This window comes from Pan troglodytes, chromosome 3 (genome assembly GCF_028858775.2).
Source record: "Pan troglodytes isolate AG18354 chromosome 3, NHGRI_mPanTro3-v2.0_pri, whole genome shotgun sequence".
Taxonomy (NCBI): Eukaryota; Metazoa; Chordata; class Mammalia; order Primates; family Hominidae; genus Pan; species Pan troglodytes.
Genome location: NC_072401.2, coordinates 149,616,194 through 149,641,607, shown reverse-complemented (window position 1 = coordinate 149,641,607; position 25,414 = coordinate 149,616,194). Strand labels below are relative to the sequence as shown.

The 25,414-nt window shown below is 41.6% G+C and overlaps 1 protein-coding gene across 13 annotated transcripts in view; it reads right to left on the bottom strand.

The window, feature by feature from the left end:
• The window catches only part of ARHGAP10 (Rho GTPase activating protein 10), a 340,838-nt gene that overhangs the window by 219,175 nt on the left and 96,249 nt on the right, over positions 1 to 25,414 (bottom strand). For 10 of the 13 annotated variants that reach the window (XM_054683876.2, XM_063809064.1, XM_063809063.1 and 7 more), the window contains one exon: positions 6,114 to 6,185. The exons of the other annotated variants lie outside the window; for them this stretch is intronic. In XM_054683876.2, the coding sequence (XP_054539851.1) occupies positions 6,114 to 6,185 (72 nt within the window). The remainder of the gene's footprint in view (positions 1 to 6,113; positions 6,186 to 25,414) is intronic. 13 annotated transcript variants of the gene reach the window in all.

Here is a 25,414-nt window from a genome sequence, read left to right as displayed (position 1 = left end):
TTGAATAGCATCATTTCATTATAACATTAATAAGGGAAAAATAAAAACCGATTCATGGCCAGGGCCACTGTCCGTGTGGAGTCTGCAGGTTCTCCTGTGCCTGTGTGGATTCCTTCTGGGTATCTACTATTTCCTCCCACATCTCTGAGGTCAGTTCACCAGCATGTCTAAATAGTACTGTGTGAGCGAGTGTGGGATCATGCCCTGTCCAAGGCTGGTGTCCACCTTGCACTCTGAGCTGCTGAAATGGGCTCCAGCCACCTGCGACCCTGAACAGGAGTGAGTAAATGATTATCTTGTTTTCATTAATCTTTCTTAAATGTATGTATAGCTCACATTTATTTCAATATTTAATATTAAAAGTGTTGTGGTATTGAGAAGTTTGGTGATGTTGAGGTCAGGAGTTTGAAATCAGCCTGACCAACATGGTGAAACCCCCCATCTCTACTAAAAATACAAAATTAGCCTGGCGTGCTGGCGCATGTCTGTAATCCCAGCTACTTAGGAGGCTGAGGCACGAGAATCACTTGAACTTGGGTGGTGGAGATTGTAGTGAGCCAAGATCATGCCATTCTACTCCAGCCTGGGTGACAAGGGTGAAACTCCGCTCCATTTAAAAAAAAAAAAAAAAAAGTTTGGTGATGTTTCTGAGACCAGAAATATGACATAAAATCTTTTGTTTACGTCAATCGGCCCATGGTAAAACTGGCTTCCTTATGTGTTGCTTTGCTTCAATTCAGTTTCCAAGAACCTACTGATAATGTTAAGTGAGGACTCCCCACTCCAGCAGGGAGAAGGCACACCCTCCCTTAACTCCCAAGGCAAGTGTCACTCGTTCCTACTTGACACTTCATTTGCCCTATCCTACCCCAACCCACCCCTTTCCTTTAAGCTCCTCTAGCCTCTCTAAAGAGATGAGAATTCAACTTCATCCTCACAGAATGGAGCACTTGAATCCAGACCCAGAAGAGTGCCCGGCAGACACCTGTCAGAGCACAAGTGAACGGCCAGCACAGGACTGCAGCAGCACCAACGCTGGCAAAGTGCCACCTCGGTTCCTCAGTGGTGGCTCCAGAGTCACTAATCCAGTGCCTTAGCACTATTTGTCCATAAAGGTCATAAGCCACATGCTATGGCTTGTCACCCCTAAACCCTGAATGCAGAGAATGGACAAAAAGCTGAGCAATTCCTGTTTGGCAAGGTGATGGGGAGCAAGCCATGAATGGGATAATAAAATTACTCTATGGATACCAGGTCCCAAACTAGACACTTCAGGTACATTATCAAATTCACTTAACTCTCACAATAACCTCCTGAGACAAGTGTCATAAGTCTCATTTTACAGACCAGGAAACTGAGACTTAGAGGCCTTAAGTCACTTGTCCCAAATCACATGGCTAATTAAGGCACCGAAAGAGGATTCAAACCAGGAAGAATTAACTCTTCCTGAAAGACTTTCTGGTGCTCCAAAGATGAGATGGTAGAGTACATCCCAGGGCACCTATGCTTACCGCTATTACAGCACTTTCCACAATATTTTTATTGCTTTTTTGACAGTCTCACAAAAAGTTGCTAACTTCCTGAAGGCTGGCCAGTGTTGTAATTCCTAGTTGTATCTCAGGGCCTCTAACACTATGCTGTATGATAGGCACTAGTGTGTTTTATTACTGAATGAAAGAAATGTAATTAAACTAAATCAATATTGTTTCTGCTCTATTAAATACAATGTAATATGAGAAATTATCCAGACAGGTTTAAGTTTTACTCATGTTTTGTAGTAATTTATAGAATCTTTGGAAGTCTGTATTTAAAATGTATTCATTAGGCTGGGCACAGTGGCTCAAGCCTGTAATCCCAGAACTTTGGAAGGCCGAGGCAGGAGGATCAATTGAGCCCAGGAGTTCAAGACCAGCCTGGGCAACACAGAGAGACCCTGTCTCTACAAAAATAATTTTAAAATTAGCCATGCATGGTGGCAGGCATCTGTAGTCCTGGCTGCTCAGATCATCTGACCCAGGAGTTCAAGGCTGCAGCCCAGCCTGGACAACAGAATGAAATCCTGTCTTTAACAAAACAAAAAAAAATTATTAGTCATAGTCTTGGAAAGAAATTTGGAGTAGAGGTCTGGTAATGAGCTTAGGTGATAAGTCATAATTTGTGAAATGAACATCTATTAAGTTTTCTGCCTAAAATTCTTCTCCTATTGGATAAAATTATAATTGGCTCTTTCCAAGATAGCATCTGAATAGATTCTATTCTCAATCCAGTTAGTTGCATCCACCTGTCATCTGTGTGCTGCTGCTTGCCCAAACCCACATTTTCATTACTTGGTCTAATGTCCAAAAAAGCAATTTATCCCATGTTAACTCTTATCATGTTCTGGTATTTCTCAGAGTTTTTGTTCAACATACTTGGCCCCTAAGTTGTTCAGGATCTGTACTGGTTCCTGTAGCTACTCACAAAGTCCTGTGGGACATTTGGCAATAAGTGCCAAGCTCAAAAAGGGTGAAGGAGCTTCAAAAGAAAACAAGAACTCAGCTAGGCCTTGGAGAAACTCTTGACGTGATGCACCAGGCAACAACCTGTGTCCTGTTGTGTCCAGAATTGGTTCCTTCTGGTGGGTTCTTGGTCTCACTGAATTCAAGAATGAAGCCGCGGACCCTCGCAGTGAGTGTTACAGTTCTTAAAGATGGTGTGTCCGGAGTTTGTCCCTTCAGATGTTCAGATGTGTCCGGAGTTTCTTCCTTCTGGTGGGTTCATGGTCTTGCTGACTTAGGAGTGAAGCCGCAGACCTTTGCAGTGACTGTTACAGCTCTTAAAGGTGGCGCAAACAGAGTTGTCTGTTCCTCCCGCTGGGTTCATGGTCTCCTGGCTTCAGGAGTGAAGCTGCAGACCTTCGCGGTGAGTGTTACAGCTCATAAAGGTACTGTGGACCCAAAGAGTGAGCAGCAGCCAGATTTATTGCAAACAGTGAAAGAACAAAGCTTCCACAGCATGGGAAAGGACCCAAGCGTTGCCCCTGCTGGCTTGGATGGCCAGCTTTTATTCCCTTACTTGGCCCCGTACACGTCCTGCTGATTGGTTCATTTTACAGAGCGCTGATTAATCCATTTTACAGAGTGCTGATTGGTCCATTTTTACAGAGTGCTGATTGGTGGATTTACAAACCATTAGCTAGACAAAGAGCACTGATTGGTGCATTTTTACAGAGTGCTGATTGGTGCATTTACAAACCTTTGGCTAGACACAGAGTGCTGGTTGGTGTGTTTTTACAGAGTGCTGATTGGTGCATTTACAAACCTTTGGCTAGATACAGAGCACTGATTGGTGCATTTACAATCCTTTAGCTAGACAGAAAAGTTCTCCAAGTCCCCACCCGACCCAGAAGTCCAGCCAGCTTCACCTCTCACTGTGATAGCAAAAGGGCTTTCTGAACAAAAGCTAGAAGCTAGCAAGCACATAAGAAAATGCAGCAGAACCCATAAAATGGAGGGATACGTCCAAACCAAACAGGGCTCAAGGAGAGCATATCCAAATATAAGCAAAACAGTAGACAATCCCTGGGGGCTTTTCAAAATCCAATTTACAAAAACCACCTAGCCACTTAGAATAGATTTAAACCACAGTTAAACATGGAACTGGGCTTCTGGAAACCGGAGAAGGTAAAAGCACAGGGAACTGAAAGAGCTTCAGGCAAGGGCTACAACACTATCAGATGGGAAACAGGAGACGGGGAAATATCAAAATGTTGACCCCCATATCTAAAAATTCTGATGTGGTCAACTTTTAGAGACCTTTTTCTTAAATCCCCACGTGAAAACTGTTTTATGCTGTTTACAAAAAGCTCTTTAACCTAAGAGAGTAAAGTCTTTTTGAAGTATCCCATGTAAGCAGATTTAATCAGAGGAACAAGACTGTGTGCTTGCCAAAATATGACTGAATGTTTAGGCAGCACAGATGTGGAAAGTAATTCAAATACCCAAACTTAAACCCTTTCCTGTTTCTTCTAGAATTATCAGTTGGATAGGCTATTTATTAGATACTTTATGTATTAAGGCAGGGTAGGGGCTGGTAGAGAATTTAAAAAAAAAAAAGCAGAGTCTTTTAAAGATTTAACAACCTAATGGAAAGGACAGATGTTTACATAGTTTACATATCATTACAGAACACAGACAACCACCTTTCTCTACTGTTTATTATGGTACACAAAACTACCAGGAAAAAGGGCTTCTCCCTATGACCTACAATGACGGGCTCTTCACAGGTGACATCCATAGGTACAACAGTCAACACACAAACTGTACTGAGCAAGACTGCACATAACATAAACTCTTTATAAACTTGAAGCCAGAAGAACAGGGAGGGATACAGAAATAGGACTTCAGGAAAGAATTTGGTCATTAAACAGCTCAAAGCACAGAATAAACTATTGTAACCATTTCTCCTTTTAAAAGGATTACTTATTGTGCAAGTTGCTTTGCAGGATATACTCTGAACAAATGTTAACATCAGAAGCTGGAAAGTTTAGGGGGGAAAATGAGTCAATAGAAGATTCAAGGTCAGACATTTCTAAATTCCAGTAGAATAGATGGCAAGTAAAAGTAAATATATTCACTCGCACTCAATTTTCATTTCCATAATATAACCGTCACACATATAGCACCATCCAATTCAAATGAGAAAAATAAGAAATGGATGTTGTTTACACGGAATACCTGCCAATGAAATGTTAAAAGAGAATGAACCAAAATGCAACAAGCTTTAAAGAGCTTAAAGAGACACAATCAAAACAAAATCATAAAACTATAAAACAGTAGTCACATCCCCCAAGTCCTTCATTTTACATATAAGAAACTAAAGCCAATTACTTAGTCAAGGTCGCAGAAGTGAAAGCTGACCTCCGATCTCCTGCTGCAAAGCCAGAGGGGACAACCCAGCTGCCTGCAGCACGGCAAACAATCCAAGGAAGGAGACTGGGGTGGTGCCCCCAATGATCTCCCACTGTTCACAGGGTCTGAGCCTCAATTCGTAGCCCTTCATTAAAAACTGTAATATGGTATGCCAAAAAGAAATGTCTAATATTTTCACAAGTCACTTAAATGAGAATTCATTCCATAAACAGCAATTACAGAGCTGGAACTCCTTGGGTTCATCTGTGTGGTTAAGCTACTGAGGCCACAGTGTTTATTTCCACCAAGGGATTTTAGTCATTTCTTTTAGGAAGAGGAAAAAAAAAAACCTCACATCCCCAGCCACATGGGGGGAAAACATACAAATATAAAAACTCCCTTCCCTACCTAAAATTGATGTTAATTCCCCTCTCCTTGGGCCAAGCCAAAAATGGTCAACAGCATGCAAATGTTACTTTTTCTTTCTCAAGTACATACACAAAATTCAGGAAAGACCGGTGGAAATTATTTCTCTGGGGTAATTTCAAAGCTCAGATTGCACATTTTAAATAAGTTGCTAAATATATCTCAGGCTCCTTGTGGCAAAACCACTGCATTATTCCTGGAAATCATGGTTAAATCCCAGATACTTAAGTACAAAGTCTGTGGTTCACTCACCTTTGAATCCCCAGCACAGTACTATACAACACACAATATAATGCACAATACCATAACAATACTGGCACATAATAGAGGCTCAATAAATTTTTGTTAAATTGAAGGAAATTACATCCCAGTAACTTAATAGTCTCTTCCTAGTTTCAATGGCATCACAGTGTGGCAGCGTCTATAATCTTAAACCCTACTGTAATGCTACACTCCTCCATAAAACTGAGGTGCACACAGAAATAACTACACTCCCCCCAGTGATAAGCTCCTTCTATTCAGAGCAAATGTGTTGGTTGGTTACAGGTATTTTTAAAACTCTATATGGAAAGGTGTAGCCCAAGAAGATTACTAAAGGTTTTACCACCTTGTCCAGGTGTTTTTGTTTTGTTTTCAATTCCATATCCCCTAAAGGGGGAAAAGCACATTTCAAACAAAACAACAGATGGTTTGCTCTGGCATCTCCTTCAAAGCTGCCAAATGTGAATAAAGTGTACCATGAAGCAGCAGAGGCATCTATGTTTTCTGTTTATGAGTGTATTCAAATTAGACACAAACCTTTACAGCTCCAAGTTGCTCTTTTCTGAATTTTTCCAAGGGTTTAATCAGGGTTTCAGTTACACTTAATGCCTAGAGAACAAGAGTGATAACAAAAGAGCACAGCATTAGGTTTCCAAAAAGGAAAAAATTAGTATTTCATTTCCCTCTTCCACCCCACCCAGAAAGAAAATGAACGTATTTAACGGCTTTATCTCACTCTGCCAATGCAACAATTAAATCACTTCTCAACTTATTAAAGCACTAGAACTCCATAAATATTTTCAGGGAAGAGGAGGTGGGCAGATTGCCAGTGAAATGTACAACACAGCCCCAACTCTCTTCCACGAAACAGCAAGACGGCTGTCTGTAAACAACAAAGGGGTCTATCACATTCATTAACAGAACACTTCTGTTTGAGATTGTTTTTTTCCTTCCCCCTCCTTAGAAATTTAAAATTCAATTACATTCCTTTATTGATAATCAGACTACATTATGTAAAGAACTAGGACTGTAGCTACTTGTTCAAATACAACCAGTCTGCCCTTCATTACAGAAACCTCCTAAGGATTTAAGGTATATTAGCAAAGTAGAGTCACTGGAGGCTCACAAAAAAGTCAAATGCTTGGGCGTGCTAGCAAACATGACATCAGGGAAGCTCACATGAGAGAAGCCACACACAAAAACTCCAGCCACAACCACATTTATTTTTTATGTTGGCTGGTTTGGGGATTTTCATGTTAAGCCACAAAATGCTGAAAATGCAAATAAAAGAAAATACTCATCAAAAGAAAACATACTTAGTAACAACATAGTGGTGAGAGTAGTGGCTTCTCACCCTCTGCTTCCAGGAGACCAGAAATATCCAAAATAGAAAAGAAAATCTCGAAACACTATTTAAGAATGTGCCATCCCTCTTTTTAGAAAGGTGATCAAAAATCCAAGCTTAACATTACAGAAAAAATAAGTGATTTGGAATAGAAAAAGATTCTTAATGTAACCAAAGGCTCCTCAGCAGTGTTTCATTATGTGAGGGTTTCTCCCAAAGAGACCTTCATACTCTAAGGTAGGGAACACTCAAAATAAGCGACTATGCCCACATTCAGGATGCTCAGTTTCAACTTTCTACCCCAGGCTGACCCCTGGATTCCCCTCACTCCCACCTGGATAATTTGCTGCTTGGGTGTAAAATAGCTGGGGCAACAAAGCTCTAAAAGAAAGAATTAAGAGCAACAACTAGTCAGGGAAAAGGGATCATCTTTCAAAATATCATTTTATCCTCTCTACATTTTAGACCATGTGACCTACAGCAATGGCAAACCAAAGAGTCCTACAAAGCACCACCAGCCAGGAATCCTGACTCCCCAAATAATATGGAATGTCCCACATTCCATTTGAGAGTACAGATACAAGAAGTGCTAGCATACGTTTTCACGGTGCATGAATTTACACACAGTGTCTCATAGATAACTTAAGGCACACTTACATGAGCACCTGTGTCATTTTTTAAGCTCCCACATCTGCATCTACCCAACTAGTGATCCCAAATAAACCTCCATATAATATGTCTTCTGTGAAACTGGTACACTCAAGAAAGAAGTCGGCCCAGAATGAACTGCAGGGATCACAGAAGCTGACAACTGCTCAAGTTCACAGAAGATAGGAATAGGGATTCCAAGTCATGTAGGTCTGGGCCCACCAGGCATAACCACCATGCAACATGGCAATAAAAGTACCAAAGAGGTGCTTCTCCAAAGTTGCCATCTTAATAAACTTTAAATATTTATCTATTTTACGAGATAAATAGCTGTTAAGCATGCAATGCCAGGTGATGGGGATACAGCTATGAACAAAACAAGCACAGCCCCCTGCCTTCGTGGAAATTACTGTTCAGTAGAGAAGATGTAAACCAGATACATGAACACCTAAGGAGATATATAAGCGCACATTCTAGTAATTCCTTCCAATGAAGAAAAGTAGGAGTACAGTGAGGAATGCATTAGAGGAGGTCTAAGGAGAAATGTGTGCAAAGAGAGCTTCTTCAAAGTAGTGACATTTAAGCTGAAACCTAAAAGGTGAGAAGGAATCCGTGGTGCAAAGGGCAAGGGAAATTGTTTCCTGCTGAGATCAGCAGAGGTAAAGGATGAGGTGAGGAGTTTGAGCATTACAGGGAATGTCAAAAGGCCAGAACGGCTGAAGCGTAAGGAGCAATGAAGTGAGCCTGTAATGCTGAGTGATGGCAGGGGATCAGAGCGTGCCGGGCCTTGTGGGCTCTGGGAAAGGTTAGCATTTTATTGGGGGTACAGTGGAAAGCCACAGGAGGGTTTTCAAGCAGTGAATTGACAGAATGATAATTAGAGCTTTTCAAGATTACTCTGGCTGCTGAGGGAGAGATGAGAGGTACAGAAAACCGGAAGACAGACTCGTTAGGAGGCTTCTAGAGTGGTACACGAAGAGATGGCGGTGGTTCAAATGAAGGCAACCAACAACAGAAGTAAAGAGAAGTAGACAGATTTGAGAGATATTTGCAGGTGGTGTCAAAGTAATGAGAGATTGACCGAATGGAAAAGGTGAAGATTTCCAGGATCCCTCCCAGATTTCTGGCATGAACAAATGAAGAGATAACAATTCTACTTATTGCCAGGCACAGACAGACAAGCATCACATGTTCTCACTTATTTGTGGGATGCAAAAATCAAAACAATTGAACTCATGGAGATAGAGAGTAGAAGGGTTGTTACCAGAAGCTGGGAAGTATAGTAGGGGGGAGGTAGGGATGGTTAATGGGTACAAAAAAATAGTTTGAAAGAATGAATGATACCTAGTATTTGATAACACAACAGAGTGACCATACTCAAAATAATTTAATTGTACATCTTAAAATAACTAAAAGAGTATAGTTAGATTGTGACACAAAGGATAAATGCTTGAACGGATGGATACCCTATTTTCCATGATGTGACTATTATACATTGCACACCTCTATCAAAATATCTAATATAACCCCATAAATATATATACCTATTATGTACTCACAAATCCTAAAAATAAAAATAAATTTAAAAATAAAAAATAAAGGACACTATTTACTGCAACAGGGAAAATCTTGAGGGAAAGCAGCTGGGAGCACACACTAAGGGCTCATGTTAAATCCAAGATGCTGAGAAACGCCCAAGATCTTAGTAAAACCAGCTGTCAGAGACACAGGTCCACAGCCTAGAAGAGACCCTAGGTCAGAGATACCAATTTTGTCCTCATCAGCAAGTAGATGGCATTTGAAGTCATGCAAGTAGAGAGGTAGGACGGTAGAAAAATGGAAATGTCTCAGACCAAGTACTCAGATCAGGAAATGAAAGAACAGAGGTAAACGATGGCAATGAAACTGGAGAAAGCTACCAAGGTGTTGGATAAAAGAAGAAAGGGGTTCAGGCCGGGTGCAGTGGCTCACACCTGTAATCCCACTTTGGGAGGCCGAGGTGGGTGGATCACCTGAGGTCAGGAGTTTGAGACCAGCCTGACCAACATGGAGAAACCTTGTCTCTACTAAAAGTACAAAATTAGCCGGGCAGTGCCTGTAATCCCAGCTACTCGGGAGGCTGAGGTAGGAGAATCGCTTGAACCCAGGAGGCAGAGGTTGCGGTGAGCTGAGATCGTGCCACTGCACTCCAGCCTGGGCAACACAGCGAAACTCCGTCTCAAAGAAAAAGAAAAAGAAAAAGAAAAAAAAAAAAAAAGGAGTTCAGCTGTGTGGGCTGCAGAGACGTTTTAAAGAAAGAATGAGAGCTCAGCAATATCCATGGCAAGGTGGCAGAAAGGGCCGGGCTGGAGTTGATTTATGACTGACAGGTGAGACCACATGGGGAACAACCCTTCCTCAAAGAATGACCAGGTGGGGCAGTAGAGAGAGAGGATGACTGCTGAAAGAGAACATGCCATAAAGTAAAGGCATGTATTCTTTTAAGACAGCTGGTATTTAAGAGATGAGAGCATGTCTAAATGCCCATGTGAAGAATCCAGAAAGAATGGTTCAAAATCTCTGACACGGGAGGAGATGGGATGCTGAGCATGCATGGAGGGTTGGCCTGTCATACGAGTCAAAATCCTTCCTTCCCTGTGATAGAAGGAGAAAAGGGGTGCCAGTACAAATGGGTTTGTGGGCTTCATGACAAAAAGCTGAGAGTTGCTACCAAATGGCTATTTTTTCCATAAAGTACAAAACAAGGTCACTTGCAGAGAGTTTGGACATGAGAAGTTTCACTCCCAACTAACCGAACAATGAATGAAAGAATCATTACAAATGAGACAACACTTCTTAGAGAAACAAGAAGTCCTTTTGAGATAGGTGAGGAGGAGTTTATGAAGTTATCATCTGCCTTATTGTGGGATTTTCTCCAGCAAGGAAGGGAAAAGGTGGGTGGCTGAGTTCATCCCAGGCGAGTGTTTCTAAGAGATGTGAACACGTCAGCACAGTATGACGTGGCAGACAAAGTGCTGGCAAGCTGCGCAGAGCTTCTGGGGAGCAGAGGAGGAAGGCCCCCTGGGTAAGAGAAGACTTCCTGAAGGAGATTATGCACAGCTCAGCCTGAAACTGAGGGACGGTGTTCTCCAGGCAAAGGCCTTCCATGTGGAGAGGGGAAAACAGCAATTTCAGGGCATGGAACCTAAGCAGCTCGGTGTCACTAAAGCAGATGAGGAAATCAGAGAGGATCACGAGACAAGGCTAGAGATATCGGATGGTCTCCATTAGCCATCAGAATGGGACCCAGGAAATGCTCAGAAAGTAGAGGTAGGTTATAAATAATATAGATTCATGAAGGCATTTTAAAATAAGAACCCCAAAACTCCATACTCTGGAGTAAACACTGTCTTCCACCAAAAGAACCAGGTTACAAAGATTACACAAGAGCAATCTTAGGTCATTATATTTTTCCTTCATTTGGAGAATTCAATGCAATATCCGTCTGAGCCCCAAAGGCTAACACTAGAGTAGAAAAAGAATATAAGGGTTTCACGGCCAGGCATGGTGGCTCACACCCCATAACCCTAGCGCTTTTGGAGGCCGAGGCGGGTGGATCACTTGAGGTCAGGAGTTTGAGACCAGCTGGTCAATATGGTGAAATTCCATCTCTACTAAAAATACAACAAAATTAGCTGGGCATGGTGGCAGGCACCTGTAATCCCAGCTACTCATAAGGCTGAGGCAGGAAGAATCGCTCGAACCCGGAAGGCAGTGGTTGCAGTGAGCCAAGATTGCACCACTGCACTCTACCATGGGTGACAGAGCAAGACTCCATCTTGGGGGTGACGTGGGAGGAAGAATATAAGGGTTTCTGCCTTACTATCTTCAGATCGGTAAGCAAATTTCCAAAACAAGGATAGTAGTAGTTGTGGCAAATAACACTATATCCAACTCATTTATTAAAAACTTTTTTATTAAAAATACTTTGAAGAGCTTAAAATTATGATTTTCCTTCTTTAGCAAAGCCTGATTTTATAACTTCTAAACTGAACCTAAAAATTATATTTAAGAACAAAATAATAAAGAAGCCAATAAATGTTTCAATAAGGCAATGTCAACTGAGCAACAAGAATTTCCTTTTCTCAAAATAGACTGGAAGCTCCGCGGAATCTCTCACTTCCTGCTATAATTTCACAGAAATATTATATAATATTTGTTAGTAGTAAGTGTTACTGATGTTTCCTAATGCTGAAACACGATCCTTCTTCCCCAGCAACAAATGAATATCAAATCTAGGACTGTCCCTAAAACTTAAAAGGCAATTTACAGTGATGACAGTTTCCCAATGTCAAGGAGATGGATGAAGTAATAATATTGAGAAGTTTTCAAATACTAACATATTAGAAATTAGATAAGAGAACAAGTACAGAATGTGATTTTATAACCACACATACAGATTACATAATCATATTCCTATAAAATACTTGAACCAGCCAAGAAAAGAAGTCGCAAAATGCCTTTGCTAATGAGCCTTGGAAAGGGTTTTGGATAGCTCTGCTTGGAAACAAAAGGAAGCTTCTTGAACATAAAATAATCAGATGCTCTCTCCTCACAGCAGAAGTCAGCCAACTTTTTCCATAAAAGACCAGGTAGTAAATAATTTAGGCTTTGCAGCCATGCAGCTGCAGTTCCAACTACTCATCTCTGCTGTGGTAGCACAAAAGCAGCCACAGACAGCATATGAATGATGGGTCCAAGTGTGTTCCAACGGAACTTGACTTACAAAAAGAGGAAGCAAGGTAGGTCAGGCCCCTGGGTCACTGCTTGCCAAACCCTGCCTGAGAGGATCATCTTGAGTATCATGGCAAAACAATGCTCTTACGCTTATCTTGTATTTTTTAAAAATATACATTTACAATATTTGCAGCCAATCAGAAGTTGGGAAGGAAGAAGGAATGCTGGATAAAAGAATCACAGTTCAAGGAGCTCTCGAGCTAAAGAGAGGGACTCAAAAGTAGCGCCGTTAGGATTTGCCTGGGATAAGCAATCTACAGGATGCTGAAAGGCAACTGCTCAGGTGTGCAAGATGTCTCGAGAACAGGTCATGTGAATTTCATACTGGGCTCAAATCTCCTAAAATGTTCTCTTAACTGAAAGTTTAACATAAGTCAATGGAGCCACAAATTGACCCTGTAACATACACAGATGACACATACTGCCTGAATCCAAACAACGTAAGCACTCGACTGCATCCCCCGTTAGATTAGAGCTTACCTCAATAGCATGGTTACCACATTTTAAAACAGCCATTTCCAACTGGGGTAAAGCAGGAATGTAACCAGAATGCTAAAAAGGTTTAGGAGGAAGAAATAAAAAAAACTAGATGTTTCATGTGAGTGGGGAGGAAGAGAACATTTAGTGGAAACATGAAAGCTGTCTTTAAATATTTAAATGGGTACTGCATGAGAGAAGAAAAAAAATCATTCTGATTTGCTTAAAGGGAGCAAAGCCAGGTTTGATGGGTAGAAGCTGCAGAGTAGCAGATTTGGGTTTCCTATCATAGGGACTCAAGAGAACTATAATGAAACAGGCTGCCTGGCAAGGTGGTGACCTCCAGCTCCCTCCACATAACCAAGCAGAGACTAGATGACCCATGACCAGGAATACCCTCTCACACATGCCTGCACTGGGAGAAAGCTGGCCAAGAGGACAGCGGAGGTCCTCATCCATCTCTATCAATCTGGGATTCTAAATGAGCTGGGAGACACAGAAGTACAAACTACATTTCCATGCTGTAGTTTTAAGAATCATGCTACAACAGCAAACTAGAGAATCCATTAGAACTTCACAATTCAAAGTAAAAAGATTATTATGTAACAGTGTGGAGGATTAAAATGTTTCCCACAATTACTCAAGTCTGAAATCCTTTTTCGTCAGACATTCGGATGTAAGGATCTTAAATGTCTAAAAAGGAAAGGAAAGTTATGTTATCTTAATCTATCCTCCACAGTCCACGCTAGAGCTAAAAAATCTGTTGAGAATAACAACCAACCTGCAGAGAATCAGACTCCACTGTGGGGAGGAACCACTCCAACAACTTTACATTCCCCCACACTGGAAATCAAAGTCTAAGTTCTGATGTCATAAATTCTAAAGACAATAGGACTTAGGGCTATAACCCCATACCCAGTATAAACACAACAAAGGCATACCTACATCCTATAGTATCTTTAGTAACAATTTTCTAAAGTCTCAGTCTAGGTAAAACTGAATAAGTCAGTATAACTACTAAATCATGCCTTTCTAATCACTCAGTACTAACAAGGATAGGCTGAGTATAGTGAAACAGAAGGAATTTTACATCCGTTCCCCAGAACACTCATTATTTTAAGCCTGGATTCCAAGTGTTTTTGACCCCAGAGGAATGCATAATCTGAGAACAAAGGAATATCTCCCCTATTTTCTCCCATGACCTTCCAGATACTTCCCATTTCATTAAACTAAAGGGAAAATTCTGTTTTCCAATTCTAATGTCAAGAATAGCAGCAAAGAAACCATTCAGCAAAAACACAGCTCTTGTTTTTCCTTGAAACGGAATCTTAAATGGTGCCTAGAAACTTTATATATACAGAGATAGATAGACAGACAGACAGACAGACAGACAGACAGATAAGATAGATCTAAACATAAAGGAATCTTTTTCCCAAAATGATCTGTTAGGAAAAAAAAGAACTTGCCTCGTGTAAGAGTTCTTAAGAGTCTTCTAAAGGAGTGGACTTTCCCATTATTTTGATCAACAACTGTTTGAGGAATCTTAGCCTAAAACAGCCCTAATCACATTTAGTTTCAGATACTTAGAGATTACAAACAGGACTAAGTTACAAAAACAAAGGGACACTAAGAAATTTAAGATATTTAGTTACAATTCCAGAGATGACTTCAAAATTTTGTATTCAGTAATTTTATAAAGCTCACTTTAAAAGGAATAAGATCAGTGGTTACATTAAGCAAATCATAGCCTGGGCAACAAGGCATAAACCCCATCTCTATAAAGAATACAGAAAATTAACTAGGTGGGGTGGCATGCATCTGTAGTCTCAGCTACCCAGGAGGCTGAGGTGGGAGGCTAGCTTGAGGCCGAGAGGTTGAGGCTGCAGGGAGCAGTGACTACACCACTGCACTCCAGCCCAAGCAACAGTTAGACCCTGTGAAGAAGAAGAGGAGGAGGAAGAGAAATCATGAAAACATATTCCAGAGTTAAGTCTTTGGTGTGTGTGTGTTTTTTTTTTTTAAGAGACAAGGGTCTCACTCTGTCACCCAGGCTTGGAGTGCAATGGTGTGATAACAGATCACTACAGCCTCGAAATCATGGGCTGAAACAATCCTCCTGCCTCAGCCTCCTGAGTAGCTGGAATTATGGATTCAAGCCACTGTGCCAGGTTCAGGAATAAGTTTTTTAAAGAGACTGTTCAAATGGGCTGCTAACATATACTTTTGGCTTGAGATAAAATTTCCAGTGAAAGCATCAGAAAGATTTTAGAAGGTGCTATAGCTCAAAGAACTCAGGCAGATGTGGCCATCAATGCTCTGGAAAGCTGTACTGAAAAATTCAGAATGTATCCATGATGAATATACTAATCTCAAAGGTGCCAAGAGCTGGGACAAATTTTTTATTAAATAAGTGCGGAAAATATTTCTAAAACATATGCTGACTTTGCCTATTATTTGATTTTAAATATGGACATATATTTAATCAAGTAAATGATGAAGGGAGACATCTGATTATCTAGCAGATGTACATATGCATACCTAAAAGTGTACATGTTCAAGTTGTCTGAAACAATTGTATTATGTTTAATCTTCTGGGAGAATAATGTTGTCTTACAATCAGGCACATACAGGAACATCAGTCCTTTTGGGCTGCCCAGCACTTGAAACCCCTTCCTATGTTTGAGGAATTCTCCTTCCCACTGAAACAAAGTCCACCTCCCACCATAAAAGCCAAAAATGACAGACACTGGCTTGCAGTAAGGTAATGACACCTAGCTAGGGTTCCACTAATCAGATGCTCCCATCCAAGACTTTGATTCAAAAGCTAGTGCTTTAAAACAAACAAACAAACAGTGACCAGAGATTCTAGTGAGGTGGCAGCAACTAGTCTAATTTCCAGAGGCAGAAATTCTTCCAACAGCCACAGGGCAGTGAGGCTCTTGGTGCAAACTATAGTGTCCACATTCAGTAGCAATAGTGGCATCTGCTCTAAGCCCAGCTCTGTGGTACAACCTGGGCATCATTCCTGGTTCCCCACATCTCTTAAAGATACTACAAGAAACCCAATACCCTTTAATGAATTTCCTTTATGTTCAAACTAGCTAGTGCTTGCAATTGAGAATCCAGACTAATAAAGGATTAGTATTTTTTAGAATTTCAGAACCGTATAAACAGTCTTGACAAAATGCTTTCGTATTCTTTTCTCTATACTCCTAACACAAGAGTTCCCCTAATTAAACCAATTCATTATCAATTAATTACATCACTCTCCCTCCACACTCACCCTTTGGTACCTCTTTCTCCATCTATCCAGCCTCCCCGGCCTATACCTTCCCCATCATTCTAGGCTCAAGTTTAAATAGAAAGATTAAGATGGCCAATAAAGTTCCCCCACTTTAATACCTGACATAAGAGAAAGAACAAGAGTCAAAAGACTAATGCTGACAAAAAGTGAAAAAGTTTCACAATCGATTTCGCTACAAGGGCCCTCCAGCAGGGAAAAATAGGAGGCCAACGTGTTTTCATTTTGGCTCTGCCCTAACTAGTTCTATTTTTACATGACAGAAAATAACAATTTCCTTTTGTTACCTGAATATTCTCAACTATAAAGCCAGGAATAATACTTTCTCCCTACCTAAAACAATTTTAAAAAAAAAAGGCACATCATACTTGAAGCAATTGTAACTTCCCAACAAATCCCAGTATGGTATTTTATTTTCAAGCACAGCTCAAGCTAATCTAATTTTCCCAGTAGAGAAAATAATGTAAAAAGGAAATTCAATTTTATGATGGCAATAGCTCAAACTCATTAGCTAAGTACTAGCTTACTTAGTACTTAGATTTAATAAACCCACGCACAAAGCTCTAACTGGGACACAGGTGCTCAGGTGCTAGAAATTAATTCCACAGGGTTCAAACTTGAAAATCAGGAGCCGATTAATAGGAAATGGCTGTTGAATAATGCCTCATTCTTTCAGACCAAAGACGACTCACATAATAAGCTAGAAACTATGATTTTAAAGTATATATCCCAAATCGACTAGTGCAATTATCACACTTCTGCTTTCATACAGATAATCCAAGAATAAAATGTCCCCAGTAAGAATTTTATCAACTTTCAATCCTGAACTGTGAAAAACTTGAAACCTAGTCCTATTAAAGAGGATTAAGGCTGAAATTCTGACAACTTCTGGTCTCTGATTTAATTCCCTGAATATCTGCCTATGACCTGGCTCTCTCAAAAAATAAAAATAAAAAAAAAGGTCAATGTATCACCAAAGTCTACGATTCTCTTAGTATCTATCTTCTATGAACAAGTATGTTAGGGTGTGTTTGCCTCCCACAAAAGAAAAGCTAGCATCCATTCTGAAGGACATTAACTGAAAAAAGATAGCAGAAATCTTATTCAGATTATTTAAATCAAACACAATCTACCTGTAAAGATTTGTTTTTAAGTACACTTAGGAAAAAATGAGAATCGTAAAACAAAAGCTATTGAGTATTTAAGGAATGAGTCTGCCTAATAAGGATATGCAGCAGATGCTGAAACTTGATCTTCCTTCCCTCTGTGCATAAGGGACAGTAAGAACCTCACTTCGATATTTTAAACAAAATAAATACTTGGGAAGAATATTATTATGAGAGGAAATAAAAATCCCGTAGAAATTAAAGTTTCAGGAGGCAATTTTGAATTTTTTTTTAGTTTTACATAAGAGAAAATTTTAGTTTCTGAAGTGAATGGTATGACTCAGTGGCACAGCTAGAAATGGAACCTCGTGCATACTAAGGCAATAAACTGTTAAATCAAGAAAATAAAATAGGCCAGGCGCAGTGGCTCATGCCAGCACTTTGGGAGGCCACGGCGGGCAGATCACCTGAGGTCAGGAGTTTGAGACCAGCCTGGCCAACATGGTGAAACCCTGTCTATACTAAAAATACAAAATTTAGCCAGGCATGGTGGCACATGCCTGTAACCCCAGCTACTCAGGGAGACTGAGGCAGGAAAATCTCTGGAACCTGGGAGGCAGAAGCTGCAGTGAGCCAAGATCCTGCCACTGCACTCCAGCCTGGGCGACAGAGCGAGACTTAAGGGAAAAGGAAAAGAAAAAGAAAAAATGTGAGAGAAGAAAAGAAACATTCAGAAAAGAATGGCTTTAATCAATGACAAAAGCTTTTCTTTCCAGCCCATCTGTGATGCACGGGTTAAGAGAAAAAAGTGGCAGTCAACAGTAAAAAACGAGGGCTGCAGGGCTGAAAGACTCTTGGGAACTCATTCTCTACCAGGTGGCCACTAGCTGAGCACTCTGGACAAGGGTTTCCTCATTGTATCCTCAGGTGTGAGAACACGGTGGCTCATAGTAGGCACTCAAAATATTTATAAATGAAGTGGGATTCTCCTATAAATTTAGATAATTTAAAGAACAGCATTTCTACATAAAAGCAACATTTTCTGCTTATAGTGATAATAGCAACCGATGAATGACAATGCTAAGTACCCTGAATCTTTTACTCCAAATGGTTCATTTTTGTTAGTCCAGGTCCTCTAAGAAGCAGACACCAAGACAGGATGAGACACACAAGAAATTTATTAGGGGAAACATCTGTGAGAGAAAATGGGGAGGGAGCCAGGGAAGACTGGAGGGGCCATCAGACAGTGATGCAGGTCTGACCCAGGGGAAGGAGACAGGGAAGGAAAGCAGGCCGGATGGGTGGGTGTGTATGGGTGTGGGGGTGGGGGCAGGTGGGTGGGTGTGCGGGTGGAGGTGGGTATGTGTATGGGTGTGGGTGTGGGTGGGTGGATGTGTGTGTGTGTGGGTGAGGCTGCAGTGCCGTTCTGGGGTAAGTCTGACAAGGCTGCCGTTAGAAGGCTTGGGGCATTCAAACAAGTTGAAACTTAATCCCCAGTCTGGCATTATTGAGAGGTGGGGCCTTAAAAGATGAATGGATTCATCCACTGATGAATTAATGGGTTAATGAATTTTATTAATTTTTCTGAGATGGGGTCTCACTCTATCACCCAGACTCTAGAGTGCAGTGGCACAATAGCTCTCTGCAGCCTCAACCTCCCAGGCTCAAGCGATCCTCGCACCTCAGCCTCCCAAGTAGCTGGGCCTACAGATGCGTGCCACCACCACACCTAGCTTCCCCCCGCCCCTGCAGAAATGGGGTCTCATTATGTTGCCCAGACTGGTCTTGAACTCCTGGGCTCAAGCAATCCTCGTGCCTCACCTCCCAAAGTGCTGGGACTACAGGTGTAAGCCACCATTCCAAGCCTAAGGAGTTAATGGATTAATGGGTTATCACAGGAGTGGACTGGTGACTTTATAGAAAGAAAAAGGAAGAGAGACCTGAGTCCCCCAACCTTGGACTTCTCAGCCTCCATAACTGTAAGAAACAAATTCCTTTTATTTACCTAGTTTCAGGTATTCTGTTAAAAGCAACAGAAAACAGACAAAGATAGGCAGAACATGGGAGGCATGGCTTTCACACTAACACAATTGTACCACAGAGCAGCTGGGCCTGACAGTCAATGTCACTCCTCCTTCCTCTATCTGAGAGGTGCCTATGGCTGCCACAGCTTCGAAACCATATTTTCCCACTACATTGGCATTTTCTTGAATCTCTAACACAATCTCTACCACCAACTTAATATATATATCATTGAATCTAATCACCACCAACTGTAAAAGACTCCATTATTTTATATCCTACCACAAAAAAATCCTGCTAATCTTGAAATAATAGCTTAACACTTAGCACTTTTATATACATTGAAAAAGCTCTTTGAAAGGTATGTTTTCATCATGTATCCCTCTTGTGCATAAAGAAGTAAGCAAACTACATTTGTTAAGATATTTCCAAAACTTCTTCAGAGTCCAACTCCTCTGAATCACTTTTCATCTCAGTCATCAAAATCTGGTTTTTCCCACATGAATTAGTCTGTTTTCACACTGCTATGAAGTTACTGCTTGAGACTGGGTAATTTATAAACAAAAGATGTTTGACTGACTCACAGTTCCACATGGCTGCAGAGGTCTCAGGAAACTTACAATCTTGGCACAAGGGAAGGGAAAGAAGGGCACGTCTTACATGGTGGCAGGAGAGAAACCAAGTTCAGGGTAAACTGCCACTTTTAAACCATCAGCTCTCGTGAGAACTCCCTCACTATACCAAGAACAGCATGGGGAAAACTGGCCCCATGACCCAATTACCTCCCACCAGGTCCCTCCCTCAACACATAGGGATTACAATTCAAGGTGAGATTTGGGTGGGGACACAGAGCCAAACTGTATCACCACACATATTTTTCCTCTGTGCCACTGAAAATACTGGAGATGCATCATTTCTTCAAAGGGTGCTCTTAAGGAGCTCCATTCTTGTATCCAGGATTTTCTTCCAAGATGATGGCAGGCACCCACTCTTTGGATACTGATACCAGCACTTCCTTGACCTAGCCAGGTCTCAACGGAAGGTTTTCAAACCACCACCAGGATTCATATTTCTTCCTTAAGTGGTCTGTGGACCGAAATACTGAGGAGCTAAAGTTGTCCAAAGAGTAAAAGAGAAGTAACCTCATGTCCGTTTCATGACTGCTGCCTGGTGGATAGCAACTATAAGATACATGTCCATTTCACTAATGTTCAAAGGTGGAAGGAAAAATATTATGTCTTACAAAGAGAAAAAGGCAAGGCATAATGTCGTTAGGATACTAGAAGATGTGAAAGATTCTATTTTCATCTCTGTCACGACCTTATTTAGTGATGTAGAAACTCCACCCTCAATGAGCTCCAATTTCCTCTTTTTTTTTTTTTTTTTTGAGACAGAGTCTTGCTCTGTTACCCAGGCTGGAGTGCAGTGGCACGATTTCAGCTCATTGTAACCTCCGCCTTCCAGGTTCAAGCGATTCTCCTGCCTCAGCCTCCTGAGTAGCTAGGATTACAGGTGCCCGCCACCACGACCGGCTAATTTTTGTATTTTTAGCAGAGACAGGGTTTCGCCATGTTGGTCAGGATGGTCTTGAACTCCTGACCTCAAGATCCACCCGCCTCAGCCTCCCAAAGTGCTGGGATTACAGGCGTGAGCTACCGTGCCTGGACTCCTCTTTAAAAAAAAAAAAAAAAAAATTAAGTGGTCAAATATAAGTCTCCCTAAGTTCTCTTCAGTTCTTTGTTTTCAAGGCTATACCATCTAATATTTTCATGACATGGTCTAAAGGCTGATCCTAGGTACTTTGGCTCATCCCGAAATATTTCCCTAGTGAAACAGTAGACTCAGCTGCACACATTCCCAATAATCGAATCACTCCTCTAGACTAGACAATTAAATGGGCTGGTTACATTCTAGGGTCCCTTGTGTGTGTGTGGGTGGGTGTGTGTATGTCGGGCGGGGCAGTCAGGGGGAAGAAGAGAGCAGAGTTGGCCGATTCCTCAGAAGCAGAGAATACACCCTAAGGATATGAAATTCAGGAAATGTAAGTTTCAACAGGGAAGTAGAATCTGATGATGACAAGGCTGGAAGGCCACAGATGATAATGAGTCACCAACAGAGAGGACACTGAGTCATAGGGCAAGGCCTTGCAGGGAAAGGGGTCCAAGAAGGAGACAGGCCTCCTGCCTAAGACAATCTTCACTCATTTTAGAATTTTGATTTGAGTTATTCCTGACTGTGATCTCTATAGGATTCTGAGTCAGTAAATTAAACTCTCAAACAGTACATTCCTGAAAAACAGGTTTTACAAAGACATCCCTATCTGACTGAATAACAGGCTTACGGGAAAAAGAGAATTGTAAGAAAAAGCAATGCTGTCCAATTGTAAAGGTCAGTTTCAAGGAGGAAAAAGTCTTCATAAAATTAGGTCACTGACAACTTTTAAACCAAACTGAGAAATGTTCTCACAAATAAGTTCAAGATGAATTTCCTCCATTCTGAATGTGCCTGCCAACAGAAATCCACATAAACTGTAAAAGAACTGATTAAAACAAGCTTCACATGCCATATAAAATATTGTAAATATAATAAGATGAAACTAAAGGCATAATCTTTTTAATGGCATCTAACGTCTTAGGTACTTATCCTATAAGAACTCACAAGCAATATTAAATACAAAGTAAGTAACACTAAAAATCCTACTAAACCTATTCCATTAACACAAACCAGCTATAGTCTCAAATCCTTTGGAAATGAGAAGTCAAAGCTTAGGCTTTCCATCACTATTTTAACCTCCTGACAGGGACACAGTCATCACGAAACAATTTAGAGCGTATCCAACGTCCAGACAGATCTAACCCCAAGGAAAGGATTGCCAGCCAAGATTTCACTAGCACCCTAAGCCAGTAGCTCTGATTTCAGCCTGCTTCAGAATCACCTGGAGAGTTTCATGAAAGACCAGCTGACAGAGTTTCTGACTCAGTAGAGTTCTGGGGTGGGCCTGAGAATGTGCATTTCTTGCACGTTCCTAAAGTGATGCTGGACCAGGGACCATACTTTGATGACAAGTGCCCTAGGGCATACTAAAGAAAGAATAGCATATTTGCTCCTAAAAGGTGGAATGCATTTAACTCATTTTAACCAACATATATTCTTTTAGTAATACTCTGAAACGCTTTTTAAAAAATATTTAGGTAAGTGCAAAAGTTAACTGTGGTTTCAACTGGGTGCGGTGGCTCACATCTGTAATCCCAACACTTTGGCAGACCAATTCGCACAGATCACGTGAGATCACGAGTTCGAGCCCACCCTGGCCAACAAGGTGAAACCCCGTCTCTACTAAAAATACAAAAATTAGCCGGGTGTGGTAGCAAGTGCCTATAGTCCCAGCTGCTCAAGAGGCTGAAGCAGGATAATCACTTGAACATGAGAGGCAGAGGTTGCAGTGAGCCAAGATCCCACCACTGCACTTCAGCCTGGGAGACAAAGCAAGGCTCCCCCCATCAAAAAAAAAAAAAAAAAAGGAATTGTGGTTTTGACCATTTAAAAAAAAAAATGGCAAAAACCGCAATTACTTTTGTACCAACCTAATAGTTTGGAACAAAAATCCATGTCAAAAGTCCAAAAACTTAATGGAGGAGATTTGAGAGCATGAAAGGATGATGAGAAGGGGGTGCAGTAAAGCGCAGGCCAGGGCTGAGAGAGCAGGCATCACGTCTTGCCTGCGACCGACCATCTGAATGCTAACAAAAGCCTTTGGTACGCAGCAGCTTAGTACCTTCCCTATAGGGGCAAAAGCTCAGGGCAGGTCACCCAGGAAGTGATCCCTGGCCTGGTATTTTCACAAGGGTAAAGTCTGTGGTAGAGAAAAACAACAGAAAAAGAAAAGGGTCTCAAAAGCCTGAAGAGTCTGCATAGGCAAATGGCTTTCCTGCCCAAATGGGGAAAGGGGTGCAGCCGTGGACAAGACACTTCCTCACATCTGCTTAGCAGCCCAGTCGGCCCCCAGCACCCCCAGGATGAGAGGGAGGCGGAACAGCTCCATCTCAGGCACCTTTTGTGCACCATCGGGCAAGCTCCACCTTCTCTCTCCTGGCACTCCCGCTTCCCCGCAGTTTTCCTGAACCTCTGGGTCTCAACCAATTGCCCTTATTTGCCAGAATCCTGAGAAACTGAGCAACCACTTTAGGCTAGGGATGAAACTCAATGATCTGATAAAAGAATACATACAGAGAAGTAAACGCAATATGAAGGGCTTTTAAAAGAACAACATAAACACTACAGCACTATTTTAAAAGTCCTTAGATTCCTGGACAGCTGCCCACCTCAGATAAGTACAACATGTCCTGCCATGCCAGAGAGAACATCTCTGGAATTCTGGCAGCAACACACCACACAGCCCTTTACTCTGAGAACACGCGCAGAAGTGAGTAGAGCAGTTGCAGCCACTAACTGTATCAGATCTGACTCCCCAGGTTGAGTTCCTCACCTCCACAGTCAAGGGTGGCAACATGATCAGCAGAAACTACTCACTCAAAAACACTGTCCTGGCTGGGCGCGGTGGCTCACATCTGTAATCCCAGCACTTTCAGAGATCAAGGCGGGTGGATCACCTGAGGTCAGGAGTTTGAGACCAGCCTGCCCAACATGGTGAAACCTCATGTCTACTAAAAATACAACAAATTGGCTGGGCGCGGTGGCTCACACCTGTAATCCCAGCACGATGGGGGGCCAAGGCAGGAAGATCACAAGGTCAGGAGATTGAGACCAACCTGGCTACCACGGTGAAACCCTGTCTCTACTAAAAATACAAAAAAAATTAGCCGGACATAGTGGCACCCGCGTGTAGTCCCAGCTACTCGGGAGGCTGAGGCAGGAGAATCACTTGAACCCAGGAGGCAGGGGTGCAGTGAGCTGAGATCACACCACTGCACTCCAGCCTGGGCAACAGAGCAAGACTCCATCTCAAAAAAAAAAAATACAAAAAATTAGCCAGGCATGGTGGCAGGTGCCTGTAATCCCAGCTACTGGGGAGGCTGAGGCAGGAAAATCGCTTGAACCTGGGAGCCAGAGGTTGCAGCTGAGCTGAGATCATGCCACTGTACTCCAGCCTGGGCAACAAGAATGAAACTCCATCTCAAAAAAAAAAAAAAACTATCTTGACTTTTTAAAGGGTGAGGCATGTGTATTCATAGAAATTACACTTCTTTGAGTGTGGAGGGAAACACTGACTTTTTTTCTTAGACTGGCAATTGCTCTACTTCTCTCTCCAACAATTCACTTTAGTAGGAACAAAGCTGGACATTGTCGGGGGAAAAGGAAGGGGCTATGCAAACATATCCTTCCCTCTTTTCGAAATTTCAACAGTTTCCCCTCAAGGAGGAAACCAGACATAGCTAAGGGTCATCCTTCAACTCAGCCCAGATATCACCTCTCCAAGATGCCTTCCCTGAATTTCTCAATCACTTGATTACCACGAAGCATGTTGGAAATTACATGCCTTCTTTCAGCCATCTCCTCCAATGGATGAATCACTACTTATGTCTTTATCTTTATAGCATGTGGCACAGTGCTTGGCATGTGGCAGGCACACACTATTTGTTGAACTGTATACCTAATACAGCCTATTTAAGCATAGAGATGAGGCGTATGAACTTACATAACTGGTGGCTCAAAACCAACAGGGATTGCTGAGCATACACACAGATGACTTTATCCCTTAAAACCTAAAGTCTCATCTTACCCTTAAGATTCAGAAAACATTTTAAAATAGTTGACATTACTGTTTGCCTTCTAAAATAGACATATGTAGTTTTAACATTTTAATGACTCAGTCTTAATTATGAATATCCAATTATGAATATTATGCTGCACCATTATTCAATTTAGGATTTCAGAAAATACTAAACTAATTGCTTTTAAAGATAAAGTGGAACGGGCACAGTGGCTTATGCCTGTAATCCCAGCACTTTGGGTGAAGGAGGCGGGCAGATCACAAGGTCAAGAAATTGAGATCATCTGGCCAACATGGTGAAACCCTATCTCTACTAAAAATACAAAAATGAGCTGGGCGTGGTGGCGCACACCTGTAGTCCCTGCTACTCAGGAGGCTGAGGCAGGAAAATCGCTTGAACCTGGGAGGCGGAGACTGCAGTGAGCTGAGATT